Source organism: Vidua chalybeata, chromosome 6, assembly GCF_026979565.1.
Source record: "Vidua chalybeata isolate OUT-0048 chromosome 6, bVidCha1 merged haplotype, whole genome shotgun sequence".
Classification (NCBI taxonomy): Eukaryota; Metazoa; Chordata; class Aves; order Passeriformes; family Viduidae; genus Vidua; species Vidua chalybeata.
Genome location: NC_071535.1, coordinates 39,374,750 through 39,391,953, shown reverse-complemented (window position 1 = coordinate 39,391,953; position 17,204 = coordinate 39,374,750). Strand labels below are relative to the sequence as shown.

Genomic DNA, 17,204 nt, shown 5'->3' with positions numbered 1-17,204 from the left:
AAGCACAGTCAAGATCAAAGCTCAGGTGGTAAAAATCCATCCCACTTCACCTCAGAAACAGGAAACCCTGTGAACTTTATGGCCATTGTTCATGTAGTAACAAAAAACTGCACAGATTCAGCTACCATAAATTCAGCTCTAGATTTGAGATGCAGCTTAATCACCACACTAACATACACTCTACTTATGACTACTGCAAACAGAGCTGTACATTATTTTGCTCCATCCTTCTGAAGACTTCTCATTCTAGTATTTCCTCCTGTATCTAGGTAAAAAGGGTAGCAGCCCAATTTGCATTTCATCTATACAATACCAAGAGGTTAATTCAAATTTTTACTTGCAACCTCAGGTATCTGCAACCTGAGGCTGTAAGTACCTTCCAAACTTCACAGAATCATGGAACTGCTGAAGTTCAAAGGGACCTGAGGACATCATCTAGTCCAATCTCCCTTCTTAAAGCAGGATTAACTAAAGCTGCCTGCCACAGGACCATGTCTATTCAGGTATTCACTTTCCCCACAGATGGAGAACCTACCACCTTTCCAGGCAACCTTTTCTAGTGCTGGATCATCCTCACATAAAACCATTTTTTCCCCATGTTTAAATGGAACTACTTACAAATATGTTGGTATTTCAGCAAGATGTAAATGTTTACCAAATGCTCTTCCCTAAATAAATTCGTTTGAATGAGAACACCTGCATTTCACAGCTGCGCCATGACTAAGGCCAGTCCTGCATTCTGAAGCTGTCTCGTTCTGAAGTCTCTATGACAGAATATAAAGGAAGTAAAATAGGCAAGCAGCTTTAAATTATCTCTCTGCAACACAAGAGAAACACCCTTTACTTCTAGATCACACGAGTCAGATGAACATGGTGACTACACTGTTTTTACAGCAATCTCCTAAAAAGTGACTTGCATACCAGTTCGTGTTTTGGGGTGAAAGACAAAAGCAGTTAGAAAAAAAGGCTTCAGGAAAAACATTCAAATATTTTGAACTTTGGTCAGTCTAGGTAAAACCATATTCTTGTTGTAATTTAGCTTCATAAAAGACAAGTGGAAACCATCATAACATCAGAACCACCAATGAGAATGTACCTTTGCCTTAATTTCATCAAAGGGAAAGAAGCAATCTTAGCAATCTCATCAAAAGATCTCTCGTCATTCTTTAAAAGAACTGTCCTAGACTCTGGTTTATTTTCAGTTGTGCCAGAAGCATTCTTTCCTTTTTCTCTTCTACAGAAAAGTAATGAATTACCCAGAGCAAACCAAACAACTAACTGAAATGCTGGACATCTGAATCTGCAACTCTTTCAGCTTCCTGACAGCTTTTCAAATAGAGTGCAAGACAAGTTTCTGAGCAACTGCCTCCATAGATTACCTCTTTAATCAAGTCAGAGGGGTTCAGTATCAGTTCAGGAGTTGACAGCACCCAGCCTGCAGTTATTATGTGTGTATAAGAATGTATGTCTGTACTCCTGTCACTTGGCTGCTCAACACACACATTCCCTTGTCTTATGCCACAAACTACAAATAAATCCTCACAGCACCACACTTTCAGAAGATTAATCTTTCACACAGTGATTCCACAAAAATGTTATTTTAAACAGGCTGTAAGAAGCAATGTCTATAATTTAACATGACATATTTTTGCAGTTGACAAAAAATTTCTCATATGCTGATCATACTTCTCGTGTTTACAACCCACAGCCCAATCAAAGTCATTTTTTTTCTTTCTCCTCCACTAAAAAAGTCTGTAAAGCCCTTTTTAAATAAAACAGTTCTGAAAACCCTACTTCAAACTTTTTCCCAAGACATAGGGAAAAGCTAGGCCATCTAAGATTAAAACAGGAAAATCTACAGTGACTAGTCTAGCAGATGCTGTTTAGAAGAACACACATTCTATTTGCTCTTTCATAGAAGGAAAATCCATCAGTCCTCCTCATCAGTGCTCACTGAAACTGTAACACTATAACTAAAATATTTTTGAAAAATCTGTTGTTAACAAACAGCAGATTTTGAATCCCACTTACATCAGGATACAATCTACATAATTCACAGGTAGCCAGCAATGACAGAAAACCTTTGTTTCACATTTCCCTTCCACAGCTGCCCTTTCTGAAGTCCTGCTGTCCCTGTTCCTCTTTTGCCATTTCCCGTTGCTTGAAAACAGCAATCACAGAACAAAAAATAAGGCTGTTTAAGATGTAATGAAATATAGAAACAATTAAGATTAGACAGCTTCTGGGAGAAAACTGCAGTGGATAGTTTATCCAAGAGTAGGGTGAAAACACATATGATTGTTCCTTGCGATCCAAGGTGTAAATGGAGCATGTTACAGTAGCAATGTAGAGCGTTAAAATGGAGAGAATGCAAATAGAACCTAATTCCAAACCAGAAGTCCCCCCTGTACTTCACATGCACCTCAATACACACCAATGGAAGCAATAAAATTTTCTTCCTTCAGACTTCTTGTGTCAAACTCCCTTGGCCCTTTGCCTGCAGGGCTCGGTGGCTTTGGCATTAGCTGAGGTACCGGCAGCTGCATCGCAGGTTTTGGCTCCACTCTTGGGGATGATGCAGGATCCTTGCCAACTGGAGTGACAGATCCATCCGTAGGACTTCGTTTTCTCTTTTCTGGTTCTTTAAATTAAAAGAACAATGTTGAGAGAAAATAAATAAATAGAAAGAAACCTAAGGAAAAAGAAAATGAGAGCAGGAGAAGAAAGATGAGACACATGGTCTCACCTAAATCATTAAGCCTGGCACTAAAACAGCTCAGTGCCACATTTGTTCCCAAAGGCCAACATGGCTTGCTGATAGCCTGAGACACTGGTGGAAACAGTAGAGGAAAAAGCCAGAGCACTGTTTTAGGGATACTCAAGTATCTCACTTGTGTATATCTGAAACCTAGGAATGTTCTCTGACACAGTAACTGTAGCATCTCTGACACAGTAACTGTAGCATCTCCTCTGCTGAATTGTGAAAAATTAAAACTACTCTGCCTAAACTACCAAGAGTGCAATTTATAGAAGATAAATTCCTCTCACAGTGTAAAGATGACAAATACGATCAGTTCCATGGGTAACAATAAATGGAACTTCAGATTGGGAAAAAAAAAAAAAAACAAAAACAAAAATACCAATCAGCTATAGCTCTTCCATCAGTCTCTGAGACTTCCTATAACCATATGTCCCTAAAGGCAGTTTGGATAATTTCTCTGTATCAAAACCCACAGTTTGAACTACAGCAAAACCTTCAGAAAAGAATAATTAAAACCAGGTTTTCCATAAAGAGCCTCCTTCACAAACTATTCCAATACCTGATGAATCTAATAGTCAAAACTTAATTTCCTATTATCTAAATCTGTCATACCACAAGAACTTGTGATACCTTTGTTCAGTGGATTTAAGATTCTGCTATCAGTAAAACGTTTCTATTTACTGATTTATTTATTTTTTTTATTTACTGTAAATAATCAACACCTAACACTCAACAGACCAAACACTTCCATCCTTCAGAGCAGAAGTGTTTCCCCATTTCCTTGCAGATCTTTCAGAAACCTCCTCAGCTTTGCAAGATGTGAATACCAGAACTGGAAGCACTATCTCATTTGTGGGTCTTGTTACTGACACGTCAAGATACTATACAGTATCTGCATTCCAAATGTGTATTCACAGATACACAGTGCCTCCCTTCCCTACTGTGTCAGTTTTTACAGACACAGTAAATAGTGGGAAGTTCACATACAGCAGCAGGAGATTGCTTCCTAGGATATACTTCCCAATCCTATTATTGCCCACTATCCTTGTTCCTAAAAACAAGTCCTTAGTTTGACCACATTATAATAACTTAATCACAACCATGCTTTATTAAGACTTAGCTTACTCTAGACAAATAAGCAATATCCATCATGTCCTGTAGGATTACTAGTTTATTAGTATATGTTAAATAATGTAAACATAAGGACTAATCTCTATAAAATATTTCTAGAAGTAAACACTAATTTCAACTAATTGAAAACAAGTAAAACATACTAAACAGCTAAAATTTGACTGCAAATTAAGATATTATGCAATAATGAGAAGAGTCTTTAGAAGTTTGCACCAAATTTTGTCTGTCACGACCACAATTAGTTTACTGGGAAAACTCTACTTACCATCAAATTATGCTATTTGGTCTTCACTCTAAAACTACTGAGTTTTACATCAGCCACTCCAATTTTCCTTAGAAATCAGTGTCAGACTAAAAGCTTGTCATTACCACAATCAGCCCATTCTCCACATTCAGGACTGTTCCACTAGCACAGCCTTCCTTACCTTCCTCAGCATTCCAACAACAACAACTAGAAAGGAACACGGGGTGTATCTAAGCCAACTCATAAAAAAATCTCTGATGCAAGATCCAGAACACCAACTATAAAGGGTTTAGTAGATGCTACTCCTCTGCTACAATGAAATAAGTAACTTTTCATCATTTGAGATTACAGAAAAGTCAGATACTAAGCAGAGATTTATCTTTTTGTCATTTTTTGCTTTCTTCCTTAGAATGCATTTTCTTATTTTGTGTTAAGAATCAGCTTCTTAAGAAACAGCTGAAAAATAAATAGATGTTTTCAAACTTTCTTCTCTAAGAGTGTTTAGTTTTATGAGAATAACTGTGTAGTGCAATGTGGTTGGTGAGACGTTAAGTCTCGAATGGCTCCACATTACAAGTATCTCCCTCCCTACTGAGGTTGCCTGCAACAACATGCCAAGAGACTGGCTGGGAAAGTTTTAGCTGAAGGTCCCCATTCCCAGACTTTCCACTTCAGCTGTAGAAGCCAGGTTTTGTAACTCATTGCAGAGTTTCCATTTTCAATTAAATATCAGTATGGCCATTATTTTGCTTTGGTCCAGTAACGTGTATGCAAGAAACACAAAACAGGCTTCAAGCTTTATAAGGCTTCAGTAACAACGGTACAATTCTCACCATTTTGGAAGTGTTGGAAAAGCCCTGAAATATCAAAAGGCATAAAACAAGCTACCTTCCCAATCTTGTTTGGTTCATGAACACTGTATTCTCATGAACACTCTTCTTACCTTTATTATAGTAGTGAGTATGTGCTATCTCTAGCAGGCCAAAAACACTGGCCATGCCTCCCAGGCCAGCATTTGCATATGACTGCTCCAGGCTCAACACAGTGCACTTCAGCAGGTCCAGCATGCCTTTATAAACCTTGCGGCTGATCTCCTGCAATCAAATCCCCATTAGTGCTGCTATTTCAGATGTGAGAAAGTCAAGAACATAAATTCTAAAACTGCTATAACACCAGCTTTTCACAACTGACAACAACTTCCTGTGAATTGAGCCTCAGCAGACACTGAGTGTGAGGACCCTGCTGAGTTCAGCACTGACCACATCCTGTATGACATCTTGTCGAGCATCCTCCTCGGACTGGATCGTGCGATTCAGCTTGCTCAGTACAAAGACACGGAGCTGCTCACTCTCCAGCAGTCGTCGGACTCTCTTCATGTTCAGCCAGCCAACGCCTTGCCCATCAAGAACATTGTGCACCACCTCCTTCAGGAACTGCTGGTTCTCACTGATACGTTTAAGAGAAAGCAGGCAAAAGTTAGTTAATCTCTGCTTCCTTTGCCTTGCATGGGAAGAGAGCTATGGCCAGGGCACACACAGAAGTACCTTCCATATCAACAGTAGTTGACATCTAGCTCTGTCTGCTGCTAATGTAACTGCACACAGTTCAAGCTCTGTTCCTAGGTGTAGTATCAAATACTTTATTTTGTCCTTTATTTCCTATAAAAAGCCATAATCAGGCTTTCCTCTAGCTCCTCTAGGTACTGCTCTACCCTTCACTTTCACAGCACATGCATAGGAATCCTTTATGCCTCAACCTTCTTCCACAGCCCCCACATCTTTCTTTGAAAGAGGACGTGCAGCACTACTAATGGATTACTGCAGCAGCCTTGGCACATGTTTTGTGGGGCACGTTTGCTCAGCTTCTTTTGCCACAGAGGGAAAGGTAAGAAGGAAACTCCTGTGCAACCTACTGCATTCCCCAGTCTGAACTGCAGTTATTGTTCTTACTTGTCCCCCCAAAGCCAGTAGATCAAAATAAATTCACTCTACTCATGAGTGCTACATAAGAAAGGGAGGAGAGAGCACAGGAACAGGTCAGGTAATGTTTACTTGCACCATTCTGAGGCCCTTCCCAAGGCTGAGAAAAGCACTTCACATGAATTTATGGAATCAAACTTCTTCATTGGACTCAGCTCATCCCCCTACATGGTGCATTAAAACTCCAATGGGCTAGATCATCTTGTTCAGAACACTCAATTACAAAGAATAACTACTGAGTTAAAGTAGAAACCTAGAACATTTTGGATCTCAGACAGAAGGAGGATACATTTTGGAGCACAGAAAAATAAGCATGTGCACTATTAACTGTAAGACATCCATACCAAATCTTCTTTAGACAATAACATGTCCAGGTCTAGGGCAACAGAAAAGTAGTATTTAGTTTTCAACAGCTAGACTTCTGAGAAAACACTGGCCAGGTAGGAGGCCACTCTAACTACACCGTACACTTGAAAAGCAGGAAAAAAATATTACCTGGAATTGCTAGATCGTCCCTGAGGTGATGGAGATTCTCTTTTCACTGTTGGGCTGTGCTTTATGACTGAAGACTTCTGATCAACAAGGGCCCGTCTGTTTCCTAAAGAGGAGAGGAAACAGAATGAGAGGAAAGGGTGGGAAGAAAAACTGATCCCAGGACAGTAACAAGCAACACTAAAGTTGGCTAGCACACCTATTCAAATTACAGGTAACAGACTTCAAACAAAATGGAAACTCCAAAAAAGCAGCAGCATATATCATATTCTAGCATCACACATCGGCAGAAAACAGTAATGGGAGTAATGCAGAGAGAAAAAGAGATGGTAATGGGAGCAGGAGGTGAGAGGCAGGAAAAGTTTTGGCTGCTCTGCATGCAGTTCCACAACAAAAACCATCTTCAAATTAGTCACTATATGTAAAAGCATAATGCATTGAGGGTGACTAGTATAGATCATGTGGTACTGGTTACCCAGCGAGAAAGGTAGCCCGAAGTCAGGCACAGGGAATGCTGGAAATTGTTACATCATGCACAGCTCATGCTGTAGGGAACCCACCTTCATTGCTTACTGGGCCAGCTTCAGTAATAATCTCCATTATAGTATTTAGCCCAAATACTGGGACACAAAATATACAATTAGTAGTGTACTGAAATATCTACACTCCCCACTGTCAGCATCAAAAGAGTCCAACTATAAGCTTCTTCCCAGCCCTCCCTCAAAATTACCCAAATGACACTAGAGCAGGAAGGATGTTTGAAAGCTCAAGACCACAAGGGCCAGAATAACTTATCTTAACAGATAGTGCTTGACTTGAAATTTGGCATCGTGGAACCAGTGTATTGCATCTTCAAGGACATTATTGCACATATTGTATTTGAATGGCACTACAAAAATCATCTGCATCACCAAGGAAAAAATATCAATGGATGCACATGAAGTAAAAATTAAAAAGGAAGATGGAAAGTGGTCAAACAGCAGCAATGAAATGGAGTCCCAGCATCATTTCCCATTACAGTTACACACTTGGCAAGAACAAGTTAATGCAGAAACTTTCTATCTCTACAACAGAGACAAAAGTAGCTAAAAACCACTGAAGTGCCCAGTGGGAATCCCAGTGAGCCAGCATGCACATGTAAATGAACACACGCACACACTCTCACACACACTTGCACATGCATAAAACAGATTGAGCTACTCCATGGAAATCCCATTCTCATATCTGCACAGTAACATTAAAGGCCCTACAGCATTAAAATAGTCAAGAAAAGAACACCAAAGTGCAGAACATGAGGCGCAAAGCATGAATGAGGAATGGCAAACCCCATCACTGTTTTCTTCCAATGCATGGAATCAGTCATTAAGTTTACCCATAGAAACAACCCTGACACGAAGCATGTTTCTTATCCAGTACAACTGGACATAAAAACATAACCAACTGGTAAAAGGTTGTCAAAAACAGCTGTGCAGAGTCTCTGCTAGTGTTTTCACCCTACCAGTCCTGTTACTCCTCATTTTACACACAGGGAATGATTACTTGTCTCAAAAACAAAGTCCAAAGCAGAAACACAAAATCCACCTTTTGGTCTTTGTTTCTATAAGGTCAAAGGTCAGCAAAACATCATACCAACCTTCATCCACATCCCTTCCCAATTCCAGATTAAAGTAATCTTTACCGATAAAAGTGATGAGGAGGAAAAAATAAATAAAAAAAAAACAACACATTAAAACAAAAGCAGTAAGTTTTAATCAGATAGAATAACTCAAAAGGCAGAATAAAACCTCTCCTCAATAAAGCTTCTGAAAAGGTCTCAACACTATGACACCAGTGCAAGCTCAGTCACCCCTGCGATACATTCGGTACAAGGATGACCAGGCTGTCTAACACCCAATGGTGTGAGGGCCATTTCTCTAATGTCCATTCAGACACGTTACCTAATGACACTGCAGACAAACAGGGGATGTTCTAATGAAAAGATTGAAAAGACTGTGCACATATGCTAGGGATTGATCTTCACTCTCATAGAACTGAAAGCATGGTTGTAATTTGATTTTCTATTTAGCAATCTGAAAAGATAAGCACTTTTGAAACTCACATAATCTGCAGTCTCCATGGGAGGATACTGCATTTACAAATGCAGTACCATGACTCTTATAAATTACCTAAGGCTAAGCATGAAGATAGTGGCAGTACAAAAAGCAGGACCTACCTCTTGATTCCCATTCTTTATACTAAGTACTTAAAAATAAAACGAAACAAAATACACTATGAATGTTGGTTTTGTTTCCTATCTGTTAATTCAGCCTAGACTGGACACTCTCCTATCCCAACAGTTGCTGGGAAAAAGACTGACTGAGAAATAAGATAACAATTTACTGTCTTGCTCCTTAACACAGGTACTACCCAAACAACCAAACGGCGTCACTCCCAGGATTCCTGTTAGGGGTAGGACCTCAGACTGCCAAGTCACAAGAATTGAAAAGGCTGTAGAAGACAAAGGGAAAAATTATTACCTTTCAGGCTGGGAAAGGGAGTATTCTTATCTCTCCCAACTTTGGTTGGTAGGGCCAAGTTGGACAGACTGAAACTTGTGCTGTGGTTTCTGTAAAGGCTGCCTATGACAGAAGACAAAAACAATTAATGCCTACTGCTCACTGCACACACCCTAAGATCCTGTAATTCACCATCTTATTTCAGATCCTTCATGATTAAGTTCTTCTTTATTACCCAAAAGCCTAACAACCATTACATGACCTCGTTTACATTGCAACCACATCTGTAATCAGATTATTCTAAACAGTACAAAAACATATCTTAGCATTCGTGCTACAGTAATTGATTTTGGATCTTCCAGGCTGAAATGTAACAGCAAAATCTTCCTGTCTTCCTGCACTTAGATCAGATCACCTTAGGTCTACCTTCTAGTTTGATCCTGTTTTTGGGAGCAAATGAATGGTTGGGCCACATGAGAAAACAGGATGACAGAAGGTTTGGAAAACATGTAACTCTGAAGTGAGGACTGCACACTGTGTCTTGTGAAACACTGTAAATCTGCCATGGAACCATGCTTTGAAATAGAAGGTTTTAACTTATTAGGAAAAAACATACATTCTTCCTGGTACAGGCAGATCTTAAGGACACAATTATGCATCATCATCATCTGCTTAAGCCCACAGACAGCCTGAAAGCATCACATTTAGATAAAGGATCTGATTAACACTTCAAATTATTAAAGTTTAAACATATTATTTCAATTCTCTTTATTTCTTTGGTTTTTTTGTAGCCTTATTTTAGTAACAGTCATCTTACCAGAAACATTTAATAGATTTTCCCCAGTGCTACAAACTTCTTTCACTGCTTTTTACTGTAGTGCAAGACTCAAGTGGCCATGCCTTCTGTCCCCCATTAAGAGATTCTAGATTCATGTTCCACACCTGTGGGTTTTTTTATTAAAATATAATTGAAAGTAGGTAGTCAAGGAATTGAATTTTACACCTAACCACACAACATGGCAGCATGGAAGGCATATTACTGTAAGATTTTTTTATCAATTTCATAAAATTATACAATGCTTTGTTTAAATGAAACTGAAGAAATTTCTGATCTGTGCCCTAAAGTGCCATACAACTCAAGGGGCTAACCACAAAACCAAAGTCCTTCTTACTGAAGAATATATAAAGCAGTAGCTGTCAGCAGCTGCCAGTAAGCCATCATGACTACCGGAGAGCTGATAACAATTTGACAACCAACTCATTCTCTTGACTAGCCATCCCTCTATTCCATCTCTCTGTACACTCTGATACAATAAATAAAACTAGCTTAATGAACGCATTGTACATACTTGCAAAAGACATGATGCCACCAAAACCTTCGCTGCTGTTGTTGGAGACAGTAGAGTTTGGGGAGCTGGCCCTGGAATCTGAATCTGCATCAGAATCACTGGCCAGTTTTAAACTGTTTGGCCGAAGTAACTTCTGAGACCTTTAAAGAAATTAAGTACAACTGTTATTAGCATTTCCCCTTCCCACCCTAAATCAATACATTGTATGGCTGTGGGAGACTGATGTTGGTCTCATTCCAAACAGTTTTCACCACACTACCTGCACCTTGTGGAAAAGAAAAAAAAACCACCCAAACAAACAAGGAAAAGAAAAAAAAAAAAAGAGACAACTGAAACATCTTTACATTCAGGCTTTAATAGCCTTTCAGGGCATGCTGAAAACTTGTCTACAAAAGGGCATTGGCAGACTTGCAGGTGAAAGGGTTCTGGTTTGAAAGGAGTAACAAGAAAACCCATTGCCACCAATCACTACAGTACCTTTCCCCCAAAAGATAAAGATTTACCAAAACAGTTTCCAGAAATCAGTACATTATATACTAGAAAATGTTCTAGAAAGAATTGTTAATTCTCATGGCTCCTACTGCTTACATAAAAGTAAGGAACTGAGGGACTAAAAAAATGCTTTTATTCAAGGGTTGACAGCATTTCAATATTAAATGAAAGTGATCAACAATACATCTCAGTTGCCAAAGACATTTGAGTGCATGAATGTTAAACTACATGAAGCAGACAGAAACCCCAGAAGTGCTGTACAGAAGGGCAGGAGACAAGGAGGACTCACCTGCTTCCATTGAGATTCTGGTTAAATCTTGGGGTGTAGCTCTCTTCCTGCTCATCATCTTCATCCTCCGTAGGAAAACCATACTGTGGCTCAAAGTATGGATTGTCATACTCTCGCTTCCTCACCACCCCTTCTGAGGAGCTTATGCTGCCAACTGCGATGTCACTCTCACGACGATCCAAGCTTATCTTGGGAAAGCTTGATTGCAGTGGCAAGGAAGAGAGATGGTTTGAAAATCCAGCAGCCAACTTCTCTTCTATTTCTGCTGAGTCTGCTGCCTCCTGTGAACCAGTCAAATCATTGATCTGTTCGCTAATTTGCGTTACATACAACTGAAGGGCAGGACAAGAACAATTATTTCAAACTGGGAAATCTGCACAGTCCTTGCTGCTTGCTACAGGGCCCCCACCACCTGTGTCTCTAAACTAGGATTTCATACACACTGCAGTATTTGTGCATTGTTCTAGGGACCTCCCTCCCTTTAAAACAGCTCTGACAAAGTAAGTGTTAGGTCAGGATAATGGCTTTCCATTACCATGTTCCCATTCTTCTTAAAAGACCACAAATTCATGGGTTTTCCCACCCCACTCCCTGTTCCTCTAAAGACATCAGGTCTTTCCAGACTCTGTAAAAGCAATTCCTACAGTCTTAACCTGGACCATTTCTGTCTGATAATGCTGCATTTTCAATGCACTGGAATTTTTTGTACAGAAATGGTCTATCCCAGTATAAGAGGGTACCAGCAAACTCCACCTTGCTCAGAAAGTCCAGGGTGAGCATGCAATTAAATCTGTGCATGGTGTCACAGTCCTATTAGCTTTTGCCCTTCTCAGAAAGAACCACGTGCATTCTCCCATTCTTTATATCCTAATACGCTGATCTTGAGGCTGAACTCATCTCAGTACACACATGATTCACTCCATGGATGACAGTGCTGGGGCTGCTACTGGCTGTAGTACTGGAACTTGAACGAAGCTGGTTATTCTCTTGGGAGTTCTCACTGTCCATGGTCTGCTCATCGGGATCCCCTGAATATTCTTGAAAATCATCAAATTCCACTTCACTAGCATCACCAAGGGCTGCATGAGTCAGGGGGTCAACATCTGCAAACACATCATTATTCATTAAACAACATTGCCTTCCTCAGCCTTTTGCCCATCTAACTAAATATTGCTAGAAGATGAGGACTGCTCAACAGAATCAACTGGCATAAAAATTTAGTTTGTAAAGGGCTTTTGGAGGTCATCCATTCCAATTCTCTCCTCAAAGCAGGAGCACCTTCAAAATTAAAGCAGGTTGCTCAGGGCTTTGTCTCACTGAGGTTTGAAAGTTTTCAAGGCTTGACATTCTACAGTGATCCTGGGAACCTATTCAACTACAATAACTATTAAGTTCTTTTCCTTATGTCCAAGTAGAGTTTCTTTGTTGCAGCTTATGATTATTACCTCTTGTCCTTGAGACAAGGGAAATGTTTTGGGACTTCTAGATTTAGTTTATTGAACAAAAGTGAGTGTTTATGCAGCTTCCATATAAGCCACAGAGAATGCATTTTTCTGTCTCCACTAGGACAGAGTAATACTTTAAAGCTAGCACTAAGAACCAATATGCAGGGGCAGGACAGAGCTCACACTCTGCTGTCCACATTGCACAGTATTTACTTGCAGCAGAAGGCTGTTTCTAGATCTAGTGAACCAGTTTTGTTCAGCAGCATCAGTTTCTGTTCTTCACAGTGTCATTTGGAGGAAGTTGTTTATAAGCAGGAGAAATGTCCTTTTTCAGTCTACCCACACATTTTTACCTCAGAGCAAGACCACAATGGGACAATACTTTGTTCTGATTCAGGGATTTAGGAGAGGCCTTTTTCCCAAAATGCTTCAGATGAATTAGGAAAGGGAACCTATGTGGACCTTATGAAAGTAAAAGCAAAAGTCACTCACTTGGGGTATCACCATTAATGTCACATTTCATCATCTCACTGACAAAGTCACCAAGGGAGGAGTAGGAGGAACTTGAATCATCATAGTCGACGCTGTCACTGCCACTGCCACAAGAGGTGAGAGAGAGAGATGAGTGGCAGCATCAAAGCAACAGCAGGTTCTGATGCTTTAAAGATGTGAATCAGCACTGTTTTCATGGACCTCCTAAAAATCTCATATTATAATAGCTACCAACAAATTTCACAGGCCAGCTTCATGAAAGGTAAGAGTAAAAAATATAACTTTCAGGTATGTGAAGAGTTATGGGAAGACATTTAAAATCTCTTAGTGAAGTTATGAGGCTAAACATGAATAGAGGATAGTGTATTCATTCACAAAACGTGTGTGTTTATGTAGGACAACTTCAAAGAACTGGGAATCACAAGTAAAAGCATTTCCTTTTTACACTAGTGATAAATCCCATTCTGTTAGGACCACTGGTAGTGTACAGAATGTAAAATATGTGCAAGTCCAAGGCTGAAAGATCTCACAAACCAGGAAGGAATGAAAAGTAATAAAACTAGACACAAAACTCCAAGAAATATGGCCAAAAACTACTATATGAAGTTTCCTTTCATTTTACTAAACACATAAGGTGGTCACAGGCAGTGGGTAATACTAACAAGCTTTGCATAACTATGGATAGAGATTTAAGAGTGGTAGGATGGATGGGAGTATTTGCAGTATTGCAACAGAAATAACCAGAGAAAGAACAGTATGGAAGACAAGACAATTAGGGTGTGAGGAAATGACAAATGGCAAACAGGTAGCAAAAGAAAACAGGAAAATAAGTATTGAGAATCACATTAAATGAATACACTAGCAAAGGGTTAAGAGGTTTGCTGTGATAACAGAGCAGTGAGAAAATTTGCTTCAGCATCAGTATTCTGCCCAGACTAGAAATGAAACAACAGCCTGGCAGATGACAGGAAAAAACTGCAAATGAGAAGTAGGAGAGTTCCAGTAATCTAAAATAACTCTCATGTGACTATGGGCATGTTCCCCACTAACCTGTCATCAGTGGGATCAGAATCTGTTTCCTTCTCTGCTGGGACATTCAGGGCTTCAGCCAACTGTGAATTGCTGTCATAGACTCGATAGTGGATGGGCTGCAGCTGGTGAGCATACCACTTGGGTTTGTCACCAATTAGGGCTGGGTCAAACATGTCTGCACAAAAAACCAAGAAGAGCATTAATCAAACTCATTTACTGTGTCAAAGGTTTCATTCACAGTAACACTACCCTCTACTAAGTCTTGCACAAAGGGACAGTCTTTAAGAAGCCTACAGGACTTCTCCATAATCAAACAAGAGGTAAAATTGATTGGAGGAGCAACTCACCAATAGCAGGGCTAACGGGAGAAACACATGAGGCCATACATAAAAAGTGAAAAATATTCCTTGAACTAGATTTTCCTCCCCAGCAGGGCTAATACAGTATAAAATTAAATCCTTTCCTAGAATGTCTGGTTTTTAAGCTGCTGCATTACATCGAAGTGCAGGAAAGGCAAGATCAACACTTACTATTATGAATTCTTTGGAAAGCATAATTAGTAGGGTTGAGTGACCATTCTCCAAAGTATTCTACTGCCTGTGTTCTGGAAAGCTTATCTGCAAAAGGTGTTTGCTTCGGCCTAGAAGCAAGAAAAGAATTTGCCTGGAAGGCTACCACTGGTCGTGGAAAGAGGCGAAGAGTGCGAGTATGCATTTGGAAACCTTGCAAAACATTTGGTGAGTTGAAGAATCTCACCATAGCAACCCTAAAAAGAAACAGAGAACAATACATTAGATAAAAACACAGAGCATAACAAAAAAGGAGACCTCTTAAAAGATATGCCATAGGCAATGTTTCAAACCTTTGAAGAATGGTAACCTAACTCTTCTTAGCAAACAGCTGTCTTGCAAAAAATAAAAGAAAAATCCAAACAAACCAAAACCCAAGAAATCACTTCGTTCTAATTCACCACCTTAACACAAACACCCACTCAGTGAAGGATATCATTCTTGTTTCTACTAGCTGAGGTAAAAACTAAGTCCCCAGCTTTTTTTTTTTTCTGTAGTTAAGGTTTGTGATTTAAGCTAAGGATACAATATCAGACTGACAAATCCAGGTAAAGTGGATGACCTATAGAAAAATTGAAGAAGCAAAACACCCCCGCAAGATACATCATTATGTTCATGTAGGTAATAGATATGAGATAAACACTGTAATTACTGCTCTTTTCCCCCACATGATGTCAAGGAGAATCTACAATAGTACCTGACAGATGCTGTTTCACCCATGGAAATGTTTGTGCTGCCCTCAAGTGCGAACTTTTATGAAGACTCAATGCCACCTTCCTGTTAAGCCTCACCTGGTAGCCACATCGACAGAGTCCACATCATTTCCATAGATCAAAGGGTTGAATTCTGTGGAGGGAGTAGACTGCAAATCATTCTGTGGTCTTCCCAGCAGCAGAGGCACCTCCTGCCCCTCATGAAACTTCTCTAGATTAAGAATGGGCTGAGTATTCAGGCTCATGCTGGCCAGGGCCTATTGAAGGACATTATGCACACATTCAGCAAGAACAGTTATTTAAGGAACAAATGATCAGAGCTACCCTGCCCTCTAGGCAATTGCAACAATTATGCATGCTCCATTAATTAATCTTAAACCACATCCACGCTGAGTCAACAAGTATCTCCAAGCCCTCGTTTATGTTGATTGTCAAAATGATCTCCTCAATGCTGAAACAGTCCCGGAGCCAGTCAAGGAGTAGCATAGAATTCCACTTTGCTAGATCATTCATGACATGAAACAGATAGTCCTAGCTGGACCACTAGTAGTATGGCACTGCATAACTCTACTGCTTGTAGAGTTATTTCCATCTGTAATTTGAATACATCTTGGGAACTAGAGGCCTTGAAACTTGCCTTTAAAGGTGGCTATCCAACCAGTAATTTGATATTGCAGGAAAATGTGGAGACACCTCTATGCAAACGTCTGCTTGTATCCCTGAAAACCTCCACTTTGCTTTTGAATGAAGCCTTCATCTGTCCATAAAGTTACCTCTTCAACCCTCATAAAGTCTTCAAGGAGCAGCACAAGTGGTGAATCAGTCCTGGACACCCAGACCTATCCTAAATCTTCCTAATTTTTCCCATTTGCCCACTGAGGCTTCATCTTTTCTCTTAAAAAAAAAAATATATATATAAAACCAAAACAAACAAACAAAAAAAAAAATCCAAAGGAAAAGGGTAAGATGGAAAATTGAGAGGAAAATAATAAAATAAAGAACCTTATTGTCAGGAGTGAGCAGCTGTTTCTGAGTGATTGCAGTCATGCTAACCAGACACTGGAGGCAAGATGGAAGATCATATGATAACACCACAGCAGCCCATCAGAGCCAAGACGAACACATGACCACAGAGAAACAGATGGAAGGAAAAAAAATATCTATTACTACCAAATACCACAAATGAGAGGAAAACAAAACGGACCACAATATAGACACATCTTAGGAAAGAGGTATAACTGCCCCACCCCCAAACATTCATATCTGGCCACTTTGGAAACTGGCAATCCTGTTGTCCTTAATGATGCAGCTAAGAACTTTCTGCAGCAGTTTAAAAGCAGATATCCTGAAATTCATTTATTGACTCAAAAAATCAAAGGCACACAGAAGTGTTAACCTTAATAATGTGGGCCACAATTTGTCTGCTTTGTACCAGCATCACTCCTTTGCCAATGGCAAACCCTTAATGACAATGTCCATAGGAATACACAGGGGATGTAAGCTGAATTTGGGTGAACACTCTGAGAATTTTAAACGTGTCTTCAAAAAAATTGCTATTTGTTCTTCTGATACTTGAGTTTGCATTTGCACTAGTGAGAAAGTTCTGCTAAATGGTGCCTGCCTGAAATTGCAAGGGGGTGAGGCAGCAGTGAGGGGAAGGTTGATCTAACAAAACTCCAGGCAAAACATCACTTCCATCTGTGCTGACAGCAGGTACTGGG

At 39.8% G+C, this 17,204-nt stretch overlaps 1 protein-coding gene across 5 annotated transcripts in view; it reads right to left on the bottom strand.

The window, feature by feature from the left end:
- MADD (MAP kinase activating death domain) overlaps positions 1 to 17,204 on the bottom strand; it is a 68,840-nt gene that overhangs the window by 28,302 nt on the left and 23,334 nt on the right. For 2 of the 5 annotated variants that reach the window (XM_053944396.1, XM_053944397.1), the window contains exons 8-20: positions 16,486 to 16,542; positions 15,562 to 15,740; positions 14,732 to 14,967; positions 14,220 to 14,376; positions 13,170 to 13,273; positions 12,142 to 12,335; positions 11,233 to 11,564; positions 10,452 to 10,591; positions 9,124 to 9,225; positions 6,611 to 6,713; positions 5,396 to 5,582; positions 5,080 to 5,230; positions 2,435 to 2,641 (exon numbers count right to left, since the gene is read on the bottom strand). In XM_053944396.1, coding sequence (XP_053800371.1) covers positions 2,435 to 2,641; positions 5,080 to 5,230; positions 5,396 to 5,582; positions 6,611 to 6,713; positions 9,124 to 9,225; positions 10,452 to 10,591; positions 11,233 to 11,564; positions 12,142 to 12,335; positions 13,170 to 13,273; positions 14,220 to 14,376; positions 14,732 to 14,967; positions 15,562 to 15,740; positions 16,486 to 16,542 — 2,149 coding nt within the window. Of the gene's footprint in view, positions 1 to 2,434; positions 2,642 to 5,079; positions 5,231 to 5,395; positions 5,583 to 6,610; positions 6,714 to 7,167; positions 7,228 to 8,240; positions 8,280 to 9,123; positions 9,226 to 10,451; positions 10,592 to 11,232; positions 11,565 to 12,141; positions 12,336 to 13,169; positions 13,274 to 14,219; positions 14,377 to 14,731; positions 14,968 to 15,561; positions 15,741 to 16,485; positions 16,543 to 17,204 lie in introns of all 5 variants that reach the window. The other 3 variants (XM_053944395.1, XM_053944399.1, XM_053944398.1) reach the window with 3 other exon arrangements.